At 43.2% G+C, this 20542-nt stretch overlaps 2 protein-coding genes across 2 annotated transcripts in view; one reads left to right on the top strand and one right to left on the bottom strand.

Moving 5' to 3' along the window:
* The window catches only part of LOC120986787 (chemokine-like receptor 1), a 238964-nt gene that overhangs the window by 10281 nt on the left and 208141 nt on the right, over nt 1–20542 (bottom strand). The window lies entirely within an intron of this gene.
* LOC120986786 (probable G-protein coupled receptor 33) lies at nt 2105–20389 on the top strand. The gene is made up of 2 exons (XM_040415492.1): nt 2105–2128; nt 18602–20389. The coding sequence occupies exon 2, from the start codon at nt 18606–18608 to the stop codon at nt 19635–19637; it is 1032 nt and encodes a 343-aa protein (XP_040271426.1). The 5' UTR covers nt 2105–2128; nt 18602–18605; the 3' UTR covers nt 19638–20389.

The following is a 20542-nucleotide window of genomic DNA, read 5'->3' as shown; positions in this document are numbered from 1 at the left end:
AAACATGATTTTCATGCAGGACAATGCTCCATCACACGCGTCCAAGTACTCCACAGCGTGGCTGGCAAGAAAGGGTATAAAAGAAGAAAATCTAATGACATGGCCTCCTTGTTCACCTGATCTGAACCCCATTGAGAACCTGTGGTCCATCATCAAATGTGAGATTTACAAGGAGGGAAAACAGTACACCTCTCTGAACAGTGTCTGGGAGGCTGTGGTTGCTGCTGCACGCAATGTTGATGGTGAACAGATCAAAACACTGACAGAATCCATGGATGGCAGGCTTTTGAGTGTCCTTGCAAAGAAAGGTGGCTATATTGGTCACTGATTTGTTTTTGTTTTGTTTTTGAATGTCAGAAATGTATATTTGTGAATGTTGAGATGTTATATTGGTTTCACTGGTAAAAATAAATAATTGAAATGGGTATATATTTGTTTTTTGTTAAGTTGCCTAATAATTATGCACAGTAATAGTCACCTGCACACACAGATATCCCCCTAAAATAGCTAAAACTAAAAACAAACTAAAAACTACTTCCAAAAATATTCAGCTTTGATATTAATGAGTTTTTTGGGTTCATTGAGAACATGGTTGTTGTTCAATAATAAAATTAATCCTCAAAAATACAACTTGCCTAATAATTCTGCACTCCCTGTATTAGAAGTTGGCACCTCCACATCATTGCATTCAGTTTTTATTCACGATTTGTATAGTGTCCCAACTTTTTTGGAATCCGGTTTGTAGTTGACAGGGACAGGGTTAACCACCCTGTTTCTCCCATCTTGGGAGGAGTGGAATGGTCCTGTTTCCTGCCAGGGGACCTTAACTAGTTCTCCTGTGATATCCTTACTCCAGGGAGATTGCCAAGAACACTGCTTTACAAAAAGCTTTAGCAGAGTGACCAGCAAAACCACAGTTTTATATTCCCTGCTGCAGGTGAGGGACTATGGTTCAGACACCCATCACTAAGTCAAGGCCTGTATAATACAGTGGACACATATATCCAAAAGTCCTTGCAAGTGCCATTTAGTTGCCACATATCCAGCCATCATACCTCCTCATCTGGTGAGACATCACTTTGTACTTAATAATGCTGGATGTGCCACAAGTTTTATTTTACATGTAAAGAGAGACTTTTATTTTTTTACTTCTCCCCTTATTCTGCCATCTACATTCCCATTTCACTGATCCCCAGGGTGCAACGGTCTGAGTGAGTACACCGTGACACAACATCCCATCAGGGTCACTACCACTCCCATCCTTTGCATTGGCTACTCAGGGGCTCACTGCAGAAGCACCGTAATTTTCATTTCAAAGTGAGAATTGCTCAGAGATCACCTTTATAGATGCACATGCCACCCACATGATATGTCTGTGCCTACATGACTGGCTCATAACTACAGTACGTGCAACTCTTCACTTAAAGCAATGAGGGTGCAGCTGTGAAGGAAAAGACTGCATGCCAATTGCTGCTTCAGGAGCTGAGTACTGTATTTCCTATGCTTCATCTGGTACTGACTAGTGATGAGCGGCAGGGGTCATATTCAAATTTGTAATATTTCGCGAATATTTTGTAGAAAAATTGTTGAAAATCGGCAAGGTAATGATCGCGTAAAATATGCGAATATTACGCAATCAATACAGGCGTGGGTCAAAAAAGAATATATAGCACTATAGAATATAATGCTATATATTAGTTTTTAGAATATTCATCATTTTTTTCCATCCAATGGCTCATTGGCCCACAAGCAAGAAGCAGGGAGGAATCATGTGTTCAGATGGAAAAAATGATGAATTTTCGATATAACGAATATATAGCGCTATATTCTAAATATTCTCGAATTCCCAAAGTGGTGATATTCGAGATAAAAATTAGCTTTTTCGAATATTCATGCTCAACACTAATACTGACCCTTCCCACCCGCAGGATACTCAGAAGCATTCACACTTGTTACTTTCAGGATTACTCATCACTTCTTGAGTTTATGCGTTGTGGGTTTAGTCGCTAAAAATCCTCAGGTATAAAAGACACGTAACATCAGGTTATAATAGAGGACAGTGAATACAATACACAGACGGTGGATGGTGAGGCTTGTGCGGAGCCCGACTGCGTCGGACTCCTGTAAGGTAAACTTCTGGATTATATGACTAAAGTGAAATAATATTTCTCATATAGTGCACAGTTGTGGTCAATAAGTTTGAGACTGATACAAATTTCACAGTTCGCCGCTTGAGTGTTTTTGGTTATTTTTGTCATGTCATGTATTTTTGTTATGTTTCTATGGTATACTGAAGGACAATTCTAAGCACTTTATGCATTTTTTTTATTTTTCTTGACATATCCATCAAGTTTCTGCAAAGACTCAATATTTCCAGTGTTCACCCTTCTTTTTCAAAACTTTTGTAGTCCTCCATGGAATGCTAGATATCAGCTTCTGGTCCATATCTTGACTGATGACAACACATTCTTGCCTAATCAGTACTTGAGGGTTATCACAATTTAGGTGTTTTTGTTTGTTCATTCGCTTTTTGAGGATTGGTGACTAGTTCTCAATGGGATGAGATCTGGGGAGTTTGCTGGCCATGGACCCAAAATGGGAATGTTTTGTTCACCAAGCCACTTTTGCCTTGTGACATGGTGCTCCATCATTCTGGAAAAAAGCATTGTTCAATACCAGATTGCTCCTGTATGGTTCGGAGAAGTTTCTCCTGGGTGGTTGGGAGAAGATGCTCCTGGGTGGTTGCAAGAAGATTTTCCTGGGTAGTTGGAAGAAGATGCTCCTGGATGGTTGGGAAAAGATGCTCCTGGATGGTTGGGAAAAGATGCTCCTGGATGGTTGGGAGAAGATGCTCCTGGAAGGTTGGGAGAAGATGCTCCTGGGTGGCTGAGAGAAGATTCTCCTGAGTAGTTGGGAGAAGATGCTCTTGGATGGTTGGGAGAAGATGTTCCTGGGTGGTTGAGTGAAGATTCTCCTGAGTAGTTGGGAGAAGATGCTCCTGGATGGTGGGAGAAGATGCTTCTGGATGGTTGGGAAAAAATGATCCTGGATGGTTGGGAGAAGTTGCTCCTGAATGATTTGGGAGAAGTTGCTCCTGAATGGTTTGGGAGAAGAGGAGGAGGTTCTGATCCCATTCTTTATTCATGGCAGTGATCTTAGGCAAAATTGTGAGCCCATTCCCTTGGATGAGAAATGACCTCCCCCCCACCCAACATGAATAGTCTCAGGATGCTTTACTGATCGCATGTCGCTATAAATCACTATTGTATTATTCTTTAACCCTTATTTATATGATATGCTTTGTTTAAAATTATCAGCACCTTAAGGACACAGCCATTTTTCATCTTAAATAGGTTGTCCGAGTTATTTTTTTGTTCTTTCTATGTTCCTAACTGGGCAAATGTAACAGCTTTCAAATTCACTCACTTTATCTCCAGTGGCTGGTTTCTCAGATTTCACTGAGGGTCACATGACCTGTGATGTCAGCTTCTCTCCCTGCTCTGATAAAGGTCGTTTACAAGCCTGTAAACGAAACGTCACTGTGCTGGCCACGGCCCCTTCACTGCCGGCTGTGTGCTCTATCCTAGGAATCTTAACCCCTTCAGCTGCACAGACTCAGGGCTGAAGTGTTTACTGTGTAGCTGCAGGCAGTGAGGAGACAAATGCTGGGCACAGGAGCTGAAAGAGAAGTTCTGCAAAGCATTACAGGTAGGGGGAAGATCCTGTGTGTGTTAGCAGTGTCATTATATAAGTGGAACTTGTAGTTCTACACTTACAAGTTTGCTGTTTTCTCCCAGCACTCAGGGCAGCTCTTGTATCCACTCCCTTAGCAGTGTCATTATACAGCTGGTACTTGTAGTCCTACACATACAACAAGCTGCAGAGTCTCCCAGCAGGCAGACATGTCACTCAGGGCAGCTATTGTATTCACTCCCTTAGCAGAGCGGGGGGAGGGGCAGAGAGTGTTTTTATTGCATGTAAACAAAGGGCCAGAAAAGAACCAGGGAAATGAGGAAATATATTTATTTTTTTGCATAAAACTTGCTTAGCTCAGTTATATATCAGATCTTCAGTGCTATATTATTTTTTTTCATAACTCGGATAACCCATTTAAGGACTGAGCAAAATTTAGCAAATCTGACATGTGTCATTTTATGTGGTAATAACAATGAAATGCTTTTATTTATCTAACCAATTCTGAGATAATTTTTTCATGACACATCATACTTTATGTTAGTGGTAAATTTGAGTAAGTATCTTTTACCTTTATTTACAAAAAAAAATCAAAAATTTACAGAAAATTTTGGAACAATTCACAACAATTTTCTAAATTTCTCTGCTTTCAAGACAGATAGAGACACCTCATAAAATAGTTATTAAAGGGGTTGTGCAGGCACCCCCTCAGGATAGGTCAACAATATTTGATTGGCGGGGGTCTGACACCCGGAACCCCCCACTGATCAGCTTTTTGAAGAGGAGGTGGCGCCCTATGTGAGTGCTGCTTCCTCCTCATTACACAGCGCATCATCTCCCTTGCAGCAGTGGCACAGTGTAATTACAAGTATTCACTCCATTCAAGTGAAAGGAGCGAGTACTCGTCATTACACTGCACTTCTGAGATGACGGGCAGTGTAATGAAGAGGAAGCGTTGCTCACATGGAGAGCCGCCTCCTCTTCAAACAGCTGATCGGCAGAGGTGTTGGACCGTCGATGATCAGATATTGATGACCTGCCCTGAGGATAGGTCATCAATATAAAGCTCCTGCACAACCCATTTAATTAACATTTACCATATGCCTACCTCATGTTGGCATCATTTTGTAAATGTCATTTACATTTTTTAAGCCATTAGAAGGCTTAGAATTTTAGAAGCAATTTTTCACATTTTGAAGAAAATTTCTAAACCTGACTTTTTAAGGACGAATTCAGATTTGAAGTCACTTTGAGGGGCTTATGTAATAGAAACCACACATAAATGACCCCATTATAGAAACGACACCTCTTAGATTATACAAAATTGATTCTAGAAACTTTGTTTAACCATTTAGGTGTTCCACAGGATTAAAGTAAATTGCAGGTGAACTTTAAAAATTTCATTTTCCGATCTTCAATTTTAATCCATTTTTTCTTGTAACACAGCTCAGGTTTAACAGCAAAATAAACCTCAATATTGACTACCCTGATTCTGCAGTTTACAGATACCCCTATATGTGGTATCAGCATACTGCAGGGTTCAGGAGGGACGGAGCGCCATATCATTTTTGAAAGTCAGATTTTGCTGGAATGGTTTTTTGACATCATGTCATATTTAAAGAGAGCATGAGATACTCCTACAGTGGAACCCTCCAAAAGTGACCCACACTAGTTGTGTATTGAGCGCTTTGACCCAACAGTTGATTCCTATAATTTAGAGACACTTGGTTGTAAAAATGATTTTTTTTTCCAATAAAATGTTGCTTTATTCATTTATTCATCCTTATTTCATTTCACAAGGGTTAAAGAGGTTATCCAATCCTATAAAATGTCCCCTCATATGCCAGGCCCACCCCACTGAATATACTTACCTGGGCCCATGCTCTCTGCGCCACTCCTGCTCCCAGCACTGCCGCTACTCCCCATGCGTGGATGAAAACATCCAGTGTCGGGGGGGGAGCAGCCAATGGCAGGCGGTGATGGGAACAAGTCTCCCTAGCGTCAACCACAATGCTAGGGAGGCTCGTCCCCGTCCCTGCCTGCCATTGGCTGCTCCCCCCCCGACAATGGATGTTTTCATCAGCACACTGGGAAAAGCAGCAGCGGCAGTGCAGGGACCAGGAGCGACAAAGGGAGCAGGGTAAGTATATCAATGTGGGGGGCCCGGCATATTGGGGGGCTTTTTATAGGATTGGATAACCCATTTAACCCTCACAAAGCACCCCACAATTTGTTAAACACTTTTTCCTGAATACAACAATGACAACCACATACAGTACAGACCAAAAGTTTGGACACACCTTCTCATTCAAAGAGTTTTCTTTATTTTCATGACTATGAAAATTGTAGATTCACACTGAAGGCATCAAAACTATGAATTAACACATGTGGAATTATATACATAACAAACAAGTGTGAAACAACTGAAAATATGTCATATTCTAGGTTCTTCAAAGTAGCCACCTTTTGCTTTGATTACTGCTTTGCACACTCTTGGCATTCTCTTGATGAGCTTCAAGAGGTAGTCCCCTGAAATGGTCTTCACTTCACAGGTGTGCCCTGTCAGGTTTAATAAGTGGGATTTTTTGCCTTATAAATGGGGTTGGTACCATCAGTGTTGCATTGAGGAGAAGTCAGGTGGATACACAGCTGATAGTCCTACTGAATAGACTGTTAGAATTTGTATTATGACAAGAAAAAAGCAGCTAAGTAAAGAAAAACGAGTGACCATCATTACTTTAAGAAATGAAGGTCAGTCAGTCAGCCGAAAAATTGGGAAAACTTTGAAAGTAAGGGCTATTTGACCATGAAGGAGAGTGATGGGGTGCTGCGCCAGATGACCTGGCCTCCACAGTCACCGGACCTGAACCCAATCGAGATGGTTTGGGGTGAGCTGGACCGCAGAGTGAAGGCAAAAGGGCCAACAAGTGCTAAGCATCTCTGGGAACTCCTTCAAGACTGTTGGAAGACCATTTCAGGGGACTACCTCTTGAAGCTCATCAAGAGAATGCCAAGAGTGTGCAAAGCAGTAATGAAAGCAAAAGGTGGCTACTTTGAAGAACCTAGAATATGACATATTTTCAGTTGTTTCACACTTGTTTGTTATGTATATAATTCCACATGTGTTAATTCATAGTTTTGATGCCTTTATAGTCATGAAAATAAAGAAAACTCTTTGAATGAGAAGGTGTGTCCAAACTTTTGGTCTGTACTGTACTTTTTCTCAAGTTTCATGCTGATTGCAAGGGGGACACACCCCTAAGGTTTCAGGAGTCGGGAGCATACATTGACCAGAAAGGTGAGCTGGATAAAGTGTGTCTGTTGTACTGTATGTGGTTGTAAACTATGGGCAGACTGTAGGGCTCAGAAAAAAATGAGCACCATATGGTTTTTTGGACAGCAGAGTTTCCTGGAATGGTTTTTGGGTTCCATGTCACATTTAAAGAGACCCTAATGTACCCCTGCAGTGGGAACACCCAAAAAGTGACCCAATTTTGGAAACTAAACCTCTCAGATTGTAGGGAGTGCTTTGATCCCACAGGCGTTTCATAGAATTTAGAGAAACTTGCTTGTGGAAATAAAAATAATATTTTTTTTTCTAATAAAATGTTACTTTAGCCCCAGATTTCACATTTTTACAAGGGGTAACAGGAGACCTTCTCACACACACATAATATGTTACCCATTTGTTCCCCTGTATATGGCAACAGCCCATATGTGGTTGTACATACAATGGTTTTAGAACCACTATGGCAATTAACCAGTTTGATGTTGAGCCAAACCCTAAGGCTGAGTTCACACGAGCGTGTCCGGATAAGGTCCGGATGCGTTGTGGCAAACCTGCGTGAGTAGGTACCCAATTGTAGTCAGTTTTGACTGCGATTGCGTTCCGTTGTTCAGTTTTTATCGCGCGGGTGCAATGCGTTTTGCACGCGCGTGATAAAAAAGTGACTGTGTTACCCAGACCCGAACTTCTTCACAGAAGTTCAGGTTTGGGTTTGGTGTTGTGTAGATGTTATTATTTTCCCTTATAACATGGTGATGGATCATGTGATTGTATCATGTGATCTGACGTCACCACAGGTCCTTTAGCCGGCAGCTCATGAATAAAGAAGTAAGAAGAGACCAGCAGCTACGCGATCAAGAGGAGAAGGTGAGTTAATAATTTTTTCTTTTTTAACCCTCAATTGACCACCTACTAAGCATTCTGTATTAAAGAATGCTATTATTTTCCCTTATAACCATGTTATAAGGGAAAATAACACAATGAATAGACTGTCATCTTAGCAACCATGCGTGAAAATCGCACCGCATCCGCACTTGCTTGCGATTTTCACTCAGCCCCAATTACTTCTATGGGGCCTGCGTTGAGTGATAAACGCACAATATAGAGCATGCTGCGATTTTCACGCAACGCACAAGTGATGCATGAAAATCACCGCTCATGTGCACAGCCCCATAGAAATTAATGGGTCTAGATTCAGTGCGGGTGCAATGCGTTCACCTCCCGCATTGCACCCGCGCAGAAATCTCGCCCGTGTGAACTCAGCCTAAGGCCCCTTTCACACGAGTGAGTTTTCCGCGTGGGTGCAATGCGTGACGTGAACGCATTGCACCCACACTGAATCCTGACCCATTCATTTCAATGGGTCTGTGTAAATGAGCGTTTTTTTTTCATGCATCAGTTCAGCGTTGCGTGAAAAACGCTGCATGTTCTATATTCTGCGTTTTTCACGCAGCCCTGGCCCCATAGAATTGAATGGGGCTTCAGTGAAAAACGCATTGCATTCAGAAGCAAGTGCGGATGCAATGCGTTTTTCACTGATGGTTGCTAGGAGATGTTGTTTGTAAACCTTCAGTTTTTTATCACGCGTGTGAAAAACGCATCAAAACGCATTGCACTCGCGCGGAAAAAACTGAACAACTAAACGCAATCGCAGACAAAACTTACTGAACTTGCTTGCAAAATTGTGCGAGTTTCACTGAACGCACCCTGAACGCATCCAGACCTAATCGGTCACGCTCGTGTGAAAGGGGCCTAAAGGTGTTATTCTGGTGCCTCCCTGTTATTCATCCACTTTGTTGCAGGTTACGACCACCCTACAATTCAGCAGTGTGGTTGTGCTTGCACACTACAGGAAAATGCGCCGGCCTCTCTGGTGGCCGAGACTGCGAGAGTGCAACTGAGAAAATAAAAGCACCAGACAACAAGAGAACATGAGGTGCAAGGCTGCAAGCCCAAAGAGACTTGACCAAAAACTCCAAGTAAAAATGGAAAAAAGGCAGCACTCTCCATGGTAAAAAAAAGAACAAAATTCCTTTATTCACTTCAAGCGGTTGCGCCAATTCAGCTAGGCATTACAACTAGAAATTTGATTAGTTACGAATCAATTTGTTATAAATCGCTATAAATCAGGTGTACCAACCTCGGCCACTATGCCTTAGGGTACAGCCATATGAGCGGCCCTGCTGCGAGCGGGTGGTGGCTATGCTGGGGTGAAGAACTGCGCGGCCAATTAGCCCGCAGCTGCCTTTGATTTAATAATGAAGACTGCACTGTATAGTCCTTTGTCATTGTTAATGGCCGTGTGGCACTTTTAAACAGGGGCTGTTGCTGGTATGGGGTTTGGCTGGTTAGGTGGGAGCACAATATGCTGGCGTACCCACCCCTCCAACCCCAGTGCTCCTATGCCCTACAGGTGGGAACCCTTCTTCTGCCATCTGCTTTCCCTCCTTTTCCACGTCATCTAATATCGATGAGAATATGTCATCAGGAACATCCAGCTCCTCCTCTCTCTGCATCTTGCTGCCTTTTCTAGGACATGGAGACCAAGAAGGATGATTTGGGAGAAGTAAAGCCAGCAAAAGATGAGGATGGTCATCATTAAGACCTAGCCCCTCTACAAGGTGCAGACTGGGTGGTATTGGTTGGTATGCTGGCACCAGAACAATAAAGGCTTCCATCTTATTGGTATTGAATTACATATCTTACTTTACGGCTGATGTAGGAATAAGGAAATGTAGGAATAAATAAATAAAACTGACGCAGAATAAGTCTCCCTGCACTCTCCCTGCACTCTCCCTGCAGTCTTCCTGCACTCTCCCCGCAGTCTCCCTGCACTCTCCCTGCAGTCTTTCTGCACTCTCCCTGCAGTCTCCCTGCACTCTCCCTGCACTCTCCCTGCAGTCTTCCTGCACTCTCTCTGCAGTCTTCCTGCACTCTCCCTGCAGTCTCCCTGCACTCTCCCTGCAGTCTCCCTGCACTCTCCCTGCAGTCTTTCTGCACTCTCCCTGCATTCTCCCTGCACTCTCCCTGCACTCTCCCTGCACTCTCCCTGCAGTCTTCCTGCACTCTCCCTGCACTCTCCCTGCAGTCTTCCTGCACTCTCCCTGCAGTCTTCCTGCACTCTCCCTGCAGTCTCCCTGTACTCTCCCTGCACTCTCCCTGCAGTCTTCCTGCACTCTCCCTGCACTCTCCCTGCACTCTCCCTGCACTCTTCCTGCAGTCTTCCTGCACTCTCCCTGCAGTCTCCCTGCACTCTCCCTGCAGTCTTCCTGCACTCTCCCTGCAGTCTCCCTGCACTCTCCCTGCAGTCTTCCTGCACTCTCCCTGCAGTCTCCCTGCACTCTCCCTGCAGTCTCCCTGCACTCTCCCTTCACTCTCCCTGCAGTCTTCCTGCACTCTCCCTGCACTCTCCCTGCAGTCTCCCTGCACTCTCCCTGCAGTCTCCCTGCACTCTCCCTGCAGTCTTCCTGCACTCTCCCTGCAGTCTCCCTGCACTCTCCCTGCAGTCTTAGATAATAGATAGATAATAGATGATAGATAATAGATAGATATGAGATAATAGATAGATATATATGAGATAGATGGATGTTTATATACACAAAAAATTACCTTTGCTTTTGCTGTTTTCTATTATTTTCTTTCGTCTGTTTCACTACTACCCCCAGTCTGAAGACATAAGAACATACTGAGAGATGTCATTTTATACCAGTTGGACAGCCACATGTGGGAGTTTACTGGAGCAGGGCTGAGATTGTCATGAAATATGTATAGCGTGTTGAGATCATACATTTACCTGTGGAAAACCACAGACAGCACAGAGTCATATGAGCATGAGTCGTGCGACCCAGCTCTGCTACATCTGCATATGACAGACACAGGCTGGTCAATTAGCTTGCATGCAACTAGCAGCAATCCTTCTAATTTCTGCTGTCTGATGCGGTGTAATCGGAAAATGCAAATGTGATCGCACACTACATCCAGCACTCTGCCCTCCATGCTGGACGAGACATTGGTTTATATTTTGGCCAAAGCATAGTAAGCCACTCACCGCGTCAAGGTTGTCTCATGAGTGGTCCCTAACTCTTGTTCCTACCTGTTCATGGGCCATGACAGCCACATAAAATCCAGGGAATGCAGGTCAGCATGCAAGCCAAGTACACTTTGCTTGTAACCCCGTCCGGTGCCATTACAGCTTTCATCGGATCCAGGGATGCAAGTACCAACATGCATGCTGAACCCACCATATACTTCTCCTGGAGCCAGATGGCTAATGGTAGGTTCTATACAAGCAGACTCAGTTTTATACTGACTTTAAAACCAGCCTCCAGGACAGATTAACTGGTCAGGTGTGCAATGACTCCAAGGAGATCGCCACGCCTCCAATATATACTACAAAGAAAAAAATAAGGGGTTGGGTCAGCACAACCTGCCTGTAGGTGCACATCACTATGGCGAAATACATATACAAACGGAAAATGCAAATGTGATCGCACACTACATCCAGCACTCTGCCCTCCATGTTGGACGAGACATTGGTTTATATTTTGGCCAAAGCATAGTAAGCCACTCACCGCGTCAAGGTTGTCTCATGAGTGGTCCCTAACTCTTGTTCCTACCTGTTCATGGGCCATGACAGCCACACAAAATCCAGGGAATGCAGGTCAGCATGCAAGCCAAGTACACTTTGCTTGTAACCCCGTCCGGTGCCATTACAGCTTTCATCTGATCCAGGGATGCAAGTACCAACATGCATGCTGAACCCACCATATACTTCTCCTGGAGCCAGATGGCTAATGGTAGGTTCTATACAAGCAGACTCAGTTTTATACTGACTTTAAAACCAGCCTCCAGGACAGATTAACTGGTCAGGTGTGCAATGACTCCAAGGAGATCGCCACGCCTCCAATATATACTACAAAGAAAAAAATAAGGGGTTGGGTCAGCACAACCTGCCTGTAGGTGCACATCACTATGGCGAAATACATATACAAACGGAAAATGCAAATGTGATCGCACACTACATCCAGCACTCTGCCCTCCATGCTGGACGAGACATTGGTTTATATTTTGGCCAAAGCATAGTAAGCCACTCACCGCGTCAAGGTTGTCTCATGAGTGGTCCCTAACTCTTGTTCCTACCTGTTCATGGGCCATGAGAGCCACATAAAATCCAGGGAATGCAGGTCAGCATGCAAGCCAAGTACACTTTGCTTGTAACCCCGTCCGGTGCCATTACAGCTTTCATCGGATCCAGGGATGCAAGTACCAACATGCATGCTGAACCCACCATATACTTCTCCTGGAGCCAGATGGCTAATGGTAGGTTCTATACAAGCAGACTCAGTTTTATACTGACTTTAAAACCAGCCTCAAGGACAGATTAACTGGTCAGGTGTGCAATGACTCCAAGGAGATCGCCACGCCTCCAATATATACTACAAAGAAAAAAATAAGGGGTTGGGTCAGCACAACCTGCCTGTAGGTGCACATCACTATGGCGAAATACATATACAAACGGAAAATGCAAATGTGATCGCACACTACATCCAGCACTCTGCCCTCCATGCTGGACGAGACATTGGTTTATATTTTGGCCAAAGCATAGTAAGCCACTCACCGCGTCAAGGTTGTCTCATGAGTGGTCCCTAACTCTTGTTCCTACCTGTTCATGGCCCATGACAGCCACATAAAATCCAGGGAATGCAGGTCAGCATGCAAGCCAAGTACACTTTGCTTGTAACCCCGTCCGGTGCCATTACAGCTTTCATCGGATCCAGGGATGCAAGTACCAACATGCATGCTGAACCCACCATATACTTCTCCTGGAGCCAGATGGCTAATGGTAGGTTCTATACAAGCAGACTCAGTTTTATACTGACTTTAAAACCAGCCTCCAGGACAGATTAACTGGTCAGGTGTGCAATGACTCCAAGGAGATCGCCACGCCTCCAATATATACTACAAAGAAAAAAATAAGGGGTTGGGTCAGCACAACCTGCCTGTAGGTGCACATCACTATGGCGAAATACATATACAAACGGAAAATGCAAATGTGATCGCACACTACATCCAGCACTCTGCCCTCCATGCTGGACGAGACATTGGTTTATATTTTGGCCAAAGCATAGTAAGCCACTCACCGCGTCAAGGTTGTCTCATCTGGCTCCAGGAGAAGTATATGGTGGGTTCAGCATGCATGTTGGTACTTGCATCCCTGGATCCGATGAAAGCTGTAATGGCACCGGACGGGGTTACAAGCAAAGTGTACTTGGCTTGCATGCTGACCTGCATTCCCTGGATTTTATGTGGCTGTCATGGCCCATGAACAGGTAGGAACAAGAGTTAGGGACCACTCATGAGACAACCTTGACGCGGTGAGTGGCTTACTATGCTTTGGCCAAAATATAAACCAATGTCTCGTCCAGCATGGAGGGCAGAGTGCTGGATGTAGTGTGCGATCACATTTGCATTTTCCGTTTGTATATGTATTTCGCCATAGTGATGTGCACCTACAGGCAGGTTGTGCTGACCCAACCCCTTATTTTTTTCTTTGATGCGGTGTAATATTTTGGGTCGTACATGTCTCTGTTTTCTCCTGCTAACTTAAAGGGAATCTGTCAGCAGTTTTATGGTGCCCAATTTAGGGGGAGCATAAACGCATGCTGATGAGTCCTGATATCCATGGAAAAAGCTGTCTCCGAGGGTCCAGGGCAGGAAGATGTGGGATGAATACGAGAGCTCAGGAATATGAGGACTCACTGACGTGTGCTTTGGCAGTTGGAACAGCGTAAAACTGCTGACAGATTCCCTTTAAGATGAACAGATCTTCCCAAATCTATGCTCTAGCAGCAGAGGTGACAATTGTAAGGAATATTAATGGGGTGACCAATTGACCAAAGATAATTCTTCATGGTCTCCAAGATGGCTGACCATTCTTGTGTTCTCTCTGCAGGAGATGTATTGTACAGACTAAGAGAATGTGAACATTTATGAACTTTTGGAACATTTTTTTTAAGGATACCTTTGAAGTGAATTCCATCTTTTTCTTAGTGGATGTGTATATCTGAATCCACCTCAACCAGTGATTGGCTGATCATAATAATAATTTTTTCAACCCATTAAATCTTTAAAAAATAAATTAAAATGATATAGGGTCGCTGACTTTTCGAGGGTTATTTTGGAAGCCATTACTGTTTCTTGTGACGGATCTGGTCTATGTGTGCAAGGATGAGTTATACAGGGAGTGCAGAATTATTAGGCAAATGAGTATTTTGACCACATCATCCTCTTTATGCATGTTGTCTTACTCCAAGCTGTATAGGCTCGAAAGCCTACTACCAATTAAGCATATTAGGTGAAGTGCATCTCTGTAATGAGAAGGGGTGTGGTCTAATGACATCAACACCCTATATCAGGTGTGCATAATTATTAGGCAACTTCCTTTCCTTTGGCAAAATGGGTCAAAAGAAGGACTTGACAGGCTCAGAAAAGTCAAAACTAGTGAGATATCTTGCAGAGGGATGCAGCACTCTTAAAATTGCAAAGCTTCTGAAGCGTGATCATCAAACAATCAATCGTTTCATTCAAAATAGTCAACAGGGTCGCAAGAAGCGTGTGGAAAAACCAAGGCGCAAAATAACTGCCCATGAACTGAGAAAAGTCAAGCGTGCAGCTGCCAAGATGCCACTTGCCACCAGTTTGGCCATATTTCAGAGCTGCAACATCACTGGAGTGCCCAAAAGCACAAGGTGTGCAATACTCAGAGACATGGCCAAGGTAAGAAAGGCTGAAAGACGACCACCACTGAACAAGACACACAAGCTGAAACGTCAAGACTGGGCCAAGAAATATCTCAAGACTGATTTTTCTAAGGTTTTATGGACTGATGAAATGAGAGTGAGTCTTGATGGGCCAGATGGATGGGCCCGTGGCTGGATTGGTAAAGGGCAGAGAGCTCCAGTCCGACTCAGACGCCAGCAAGGTGGAGGTGGAGTACTGGTTTGGGCTGGTATCATCAAAGATGAGCTTGTGGGGCCTTTTCGGGTTGAGGATGGAGTCAAGCTCAACTCCCAGTCCTACTGCCAGTTTCTGGAAGACACCTTCTTCAAGCAGTGGTACAGGAAGAAGTCTGCATCCTTCAAGAAAAACATGATTTTCATGCAGGACAATGCTCCATCACACGCGTCCAAGTACTCCACAGCGTGGCTGGCAAGAAAGGGTATAAAAGAAGAAAATCTAATGACATGGCCTCCTTGTTCACCTGATCTGAACCCCATTGAGAACCTGTGGTCCATCATCAAATGTGAGATTTACAAGGAGGGAAAACAGTACACCTCTCTGAACAGTGTCTGGGAGGCTGTGGTTGCTGCTGCACGCAATGTTGATGGTGAACAGATCAAAACACTGACAGAATCCATGGATGGCAGGCTTTTGAGTGTCCTTGCAAAGAAAGGTGCCTATATTGGTCACTGATTTGTTTTTGTTTTGTTTTTGAATGTCAGAAATGTATATTTGTGAATGTTGAGATGTTATATTGGTTTCACTGGTAAAAATAAATGATTGAAATGGGTATATATTTGTTTTTTGTTAAGTTGCCTAATAATTATGCACAGTAATAGTCACCTGCACACACAGATATCCCCATAAAATAGCTAAAACTAAAAACAAACTAAAAACTACTTCCAAAAATATTCAGCTTTGATATTAATGAGTTTTTTGGGTTCATTGAGAACATGGTTGTTGTTCAATAATAAAATTAATCCTCAAAAATACAACTTGCCTAATAATTCTGCACTCCCTGTATATCTCTGAGCGCCTCAGGTGGGTCCGGATAACCCGGGTCTGAGGTGACTTCATGGATCTGTATATTATAAGCAGAACCAGGGGTGCACCTAGCCTTTCTGCTCTCTGAGGTGAAAACTGAAAAGGTGCCCCCTATGCCAATTTCTTAACCTAACCCCTTTGCCACAATGAAAGCACTCATTGCCCATGGCCCTTCTGCTGCCCCCCTCTTGTCCCTACCTGGTGCTGCCTGAGGCGATTGCCTCACCTGGCCTCATTTGTAGTGCACCCCTGGGCAGAATATGTCGCATTATATTAAAAGGAGAATGCGACACAATATTAATAGATGAATATGAAGCCAATTAACGGGACAACAAGGTCAAAAAACGCAGCTCCTGAGTCCCAACAGGTGCCTTATAACCCATTCATCTCTCCTTCAATCAATCAATGTATAATACAATGAGCGTCCAGTAAAAGAAATCTAGAAAACATTCAGTATTGTATGTAGTTGATTCTTATGAAGTCCTAAATAACCTGGAAAATATTAATCTTTCTTATTTAAAGGGGTAGACATTAGCCATCAATGTGTGACCGGCGTGAGTCAGGCCCCTTAGAACCCCAGCGATCAGCAGAAACAGGGGGAATCAAAACAGGCTTTCTGGAGCGCTACAGTCCCTTCACTACACTGCACGATACACTGCGAATGGTGCAGAACTACAGTAGACACGGTGGTACGGTCATGTGCTGGAACACCACTGCCACTTAGTTCTGCTTTTGAATGGAGGAGCCTTTAGAAAGGGTTTATCGAATGGGAAATACCTTTATCGAAAGGAAAATACCATCACTACACCTGCATTGTGACATCACTAATCCTTTCCCGCGAACCCAGAGACCTGTCAGTTCACTCCTGATGCAGTTTGAAGGGGTTTCCTGGTTAAACGCATTATTGGCCTATTTTGAGACCTCCATCTCTCGACAAAATGATACAGAATTTGAGTAGGGCTGAACATTGTGCTTGGATAGACATTGAAGAGGCTGTGGAGATCCAGGATCCCCTAGTCTTTCTCCTGGTGCTCAGATCTCCACCGATCACACATCAATGGCCTATAACAACCTTAGGGGAGAAGTATTTGTGGAGAAGCTTCTTCTACGAGAAAGCTTCTTAAAATAAGCTGGTTTATAGTCTTTGTGACTAAGCTTTGACCACAGTTATAGCACTGGAGACAGCAAGAACTTACAAAAATAACAAAAGTTTCCAGATGACTATCTACTGATATCTAACCACAATAACTTTTAATGTCAACGGTGGCCAACCATACCTAACCATGTTTATCATTACTCTGCAAGGAAGGTAAGTAGATAACACAATGCAGAGAGATGTGATGACTGTAAGAACAGTCTGTGATGCCTGCAATGTCGTGGTCTAATAACCACGGTAAAAAGATCTAGAAGTCCCCAATGTATGAAGGTCTCTTGTGGGACGAGATGAGTATCCATGGAGGTGGAATTAAAAAACAGCACTCTACCTATTTTTGAAAAATAATTTTCAAATGATTTACTTCTATGAAAAATTTGTAATTTTTCTTGTGATGGTGCTGCAGGGAAGTTGAACACTTACAGGCAAGTCCCCTCAAAGATTACAGCTAAAACATTAGGCATTCCAGTTGCGGGTGCTCTGTGACCATCAGGAGACCCTTGTAAAAAAAATCATTCTACAAGGCTCACAACCCTCTACGAGATGTTCTATGTAATAACTTTTTATAAATAGGCTCTCCCTTGAAAATGTTCTACCGATCTGGCAATTTGGATACACTGATATCTTGCATCCTTTTCTGCTCTACATCTAATGCACTATATTGGACGCATGACCTATCTATGTCTGATACAACCACCAATATACGTGCCCTGACCTACATGGGCCGTCTCTAGTGTTGCATGTCCTCAATTATGTGCAGTCTGAAACATAGCATTAGGTGACTCTGGAAGACGGCACTCCATGAATTCTAGCTCACTGCTGGTCCGCCAAACCACCCACAAACCTGGGTAGAACGGGTAGATTAAACACAATAAACCCTGATTTGTGAGTTACACATCTTTATTTCATGAGTACTTTGGATTTCCATGCTTGTTATAAGTTTTTAAACCCTGAAAAAAGCCTTTAAGGCCCAAATTATGTACTGTATCTCACAAAACTCAGTCCACCCTTCACATTTTTGTAAATATTTTATTATATATTTTCATGGGACAACACTGAAGATCTGACACTTTGATACAATGTAGTCAGTGTACGGCTTGTATAATGGTGTAAATTTGGCCAAGCATGTCTCCAGACCTAAACCCTATGGAGCATCTGTGGGGCATCCTCAAACTGAAGGTGGAGGAGCCCAAGGTCTCTAACATCCACCAGCTCTGTGATGTCATCATTGAGGATGGAAAAGGACTCCAGTGGAACCTGTGAAGCTCTAGTGAACTCCATGCCCAAGAGAGTTAAGGCAGTGCTGGAAAATAATGGTGTTCACACAAAATATTGACGCTTTGGGCACAATTTGGCCATTTTCCCTTAGGGTGTACTCACTTTTGTTGCCAGTGGTTTAGACATTAATGGCTGTGTGTTGAGTTATTTTGAGGGCACACCAAATTTACACTGTTATACAAGCTGTACACTGACTATTGTACATTGTATCAAAGTGTCAGATCTTCAGTGTTGTCCCATGAAAATAAATAATAAAATATTTACAAAAATGTGAGAGGTGGACTCACTTTTGTCACATACTGTATCTTTCTGAGTGGTAAAAATAAATGTATCATTTTATAATTTTTCTCCTTTTTTTTTAAATTCAGGTTTATGTTGATAATGGAGGCAAATGTCTCCACTACCAACCCAATCAATGCAGGGACCATCACAGCAGTCGCAGCAGCAAAGATAGTCTGTCTACCATTTCTACTGGTCACATTTCTCTTTGGATTGGTCATCAACACTTTCTATCTCTGGATCTTGTGTTTCAAGATGAGAAGGAACCTCAACGTCATCTGGTTTTCCCATCTCCTTCTCTGCAATCTAATCTTCATTTTTGTCCTACCTTTTTTGGCCGTTATGTATTTGTTCCACCCTCTCTGGGTCCTGGGTGAATTCATGTGTAAATTAGTAAATTTCCTTCTGTCCTTTAGTATGTACGGAGCTGCTTTCTTCCTCACCGTCATCAGCGTTGACCGATATTGGTTGGTTTTTCATCCCCATTTTTACAGGAAACACATGCACGCTCAACAATCCTCTATCGTCTGCCTTTTACTTTGGGGTTTAGCTTTTTTTTTCAGCTCCCCATATCTCGCCTTTCGAAGGGTTCATCAGGAAAAGAACATTTCCATTTGTTACAACGATTACACCCTCACTGGTAAACCGGACATAGAACTTGAAGCCAAGGTCAAGTGGTCCATGTTGTACTTTCGTCTACTGGGAGGTTTCTTCATCCCGTTAGTTATCATCTCTATCTGCTACCTTAAAATTGCCTTTAAGATAAAAAAAGAAAATTTTACGAAATCCAAGAAACCATACAAGATAATAGCCATTGCTATAATATCCTTCTTTATCTCTTGGGCACCTTATCATGTGTGGTACGGAATGAGCATAGAGAAGGGGTTCTTCCAAGAGTCAACCCTACAAGCCCTCAAGGTCTTTGCCACAATATTGGCTTGCTTTAATGCGTGCTTCACCCCAATCCTATATCTACTCATTGTGGAAAAATTTAAAGCTATCTTCAAGAAGTCTGTAATGTCAGTCTTCCAGACAGCCCTAATTGAAGCTTTTCCTAAGAGCACCGACAACAGATTGGATCTAAACTCTATATCAGTTAGAAAGTGTGAAGAAAATACTGTCTAAAGAAATTCTTGGTTTGGAGAATCCACCAGACGCAGAGAAGCTCATGGGGCTTCCCTGTTGGCTTTATGGAACCGTAGACCCATTCTTTTACTAACATAATGTCCTATAAATGACATTTGGTCAAAAGATGACAAAGACTAAGGCTGGGGCCATGAAACCCATGATGCAACCAAGGATCGCTGGTCGCATCATGGGTGGTGGATGCAAGCAGTAAAAATGTCATAATTTATCTCTATGTCTGTGCAAGAGATTTAGATGGAGAAAATGGAGCTCAGGGAGCTATAAAGATGGATTAAGAAATGTATCAGAACAGAATTGTGGTCCTAATAAAAAAAAAAGGTTTAAAGTAGCATTAATTTTATAGAGCATCTGTTAGTATGATCAACCCTATTATTAGTTGGAGCACCAGGGAGCTGGTCATAGCGCTAGGAGCACCTCAAGTGCAATTCTGCCATGCTGTCTGTATTCCCCCTTCCCTAGGAGTGTTAGGGCTAGACATCTCATCTTGCCCTGTGTTCTCCAAACCTCAGTGACTCGGCGCCTGTGTAGTGGATCTGATGAGCTAGGAAATCAGCTCTCATCAGATCCACTGTGATGGCGCTTAGTCACTGAGCCCACTCTGCACTTGCGCAATGGATCTTCTGCTGCGTCCCAAGCTCAGGAAGCAGCATCTGATTCCCCATGCCAGTGCCAAGAAGAAAGGGTTAGACAATAGGTGCTCCAACTAGGTAATTTACATACATATAAAAATTAATATATCTCTGTCATTTCAGCATGATCAAACAGGCAATATGAAGACAAGAGTTAAACGGCACTCCTCATTTAGTATGGACGGTGCTCAGTGGTAAATGTGATACCAATGTTAATAGGAAGACCACGGCACTCGAAAAAGAATGTTTCATATA

The sequence above is a fragment of the Bufo bufo genome, chromosome 1 (genome assembly GCF_905171765.1).
Source record: "Bufo bufo chromosome 1, aBufBuf1.1, whole genome shotgun sequence".
In the NCBI taxonomy this organism is placed as follows: domain Eukaryota; kingdom Metazoa; phylum Chordata; class Amphibia; order Anura; family Bufonidae; genus Bufo; species Bufo bufo.
The sequence above is the reverse complement of the archived record's forward strand: the minus strand, read 5'-3'. Positions and strand labels throughout refer to the sequence as shown.

What these genes read in the sequence shown, in the direction of transcription:
- LOC120986786 (XM_040415492.1), top strand. Translation starts at nt 18,606, where the DNA reads ATGTTGATAATGGAGGCAAATGTCTCCACTACCAACCCAATCAATGCA.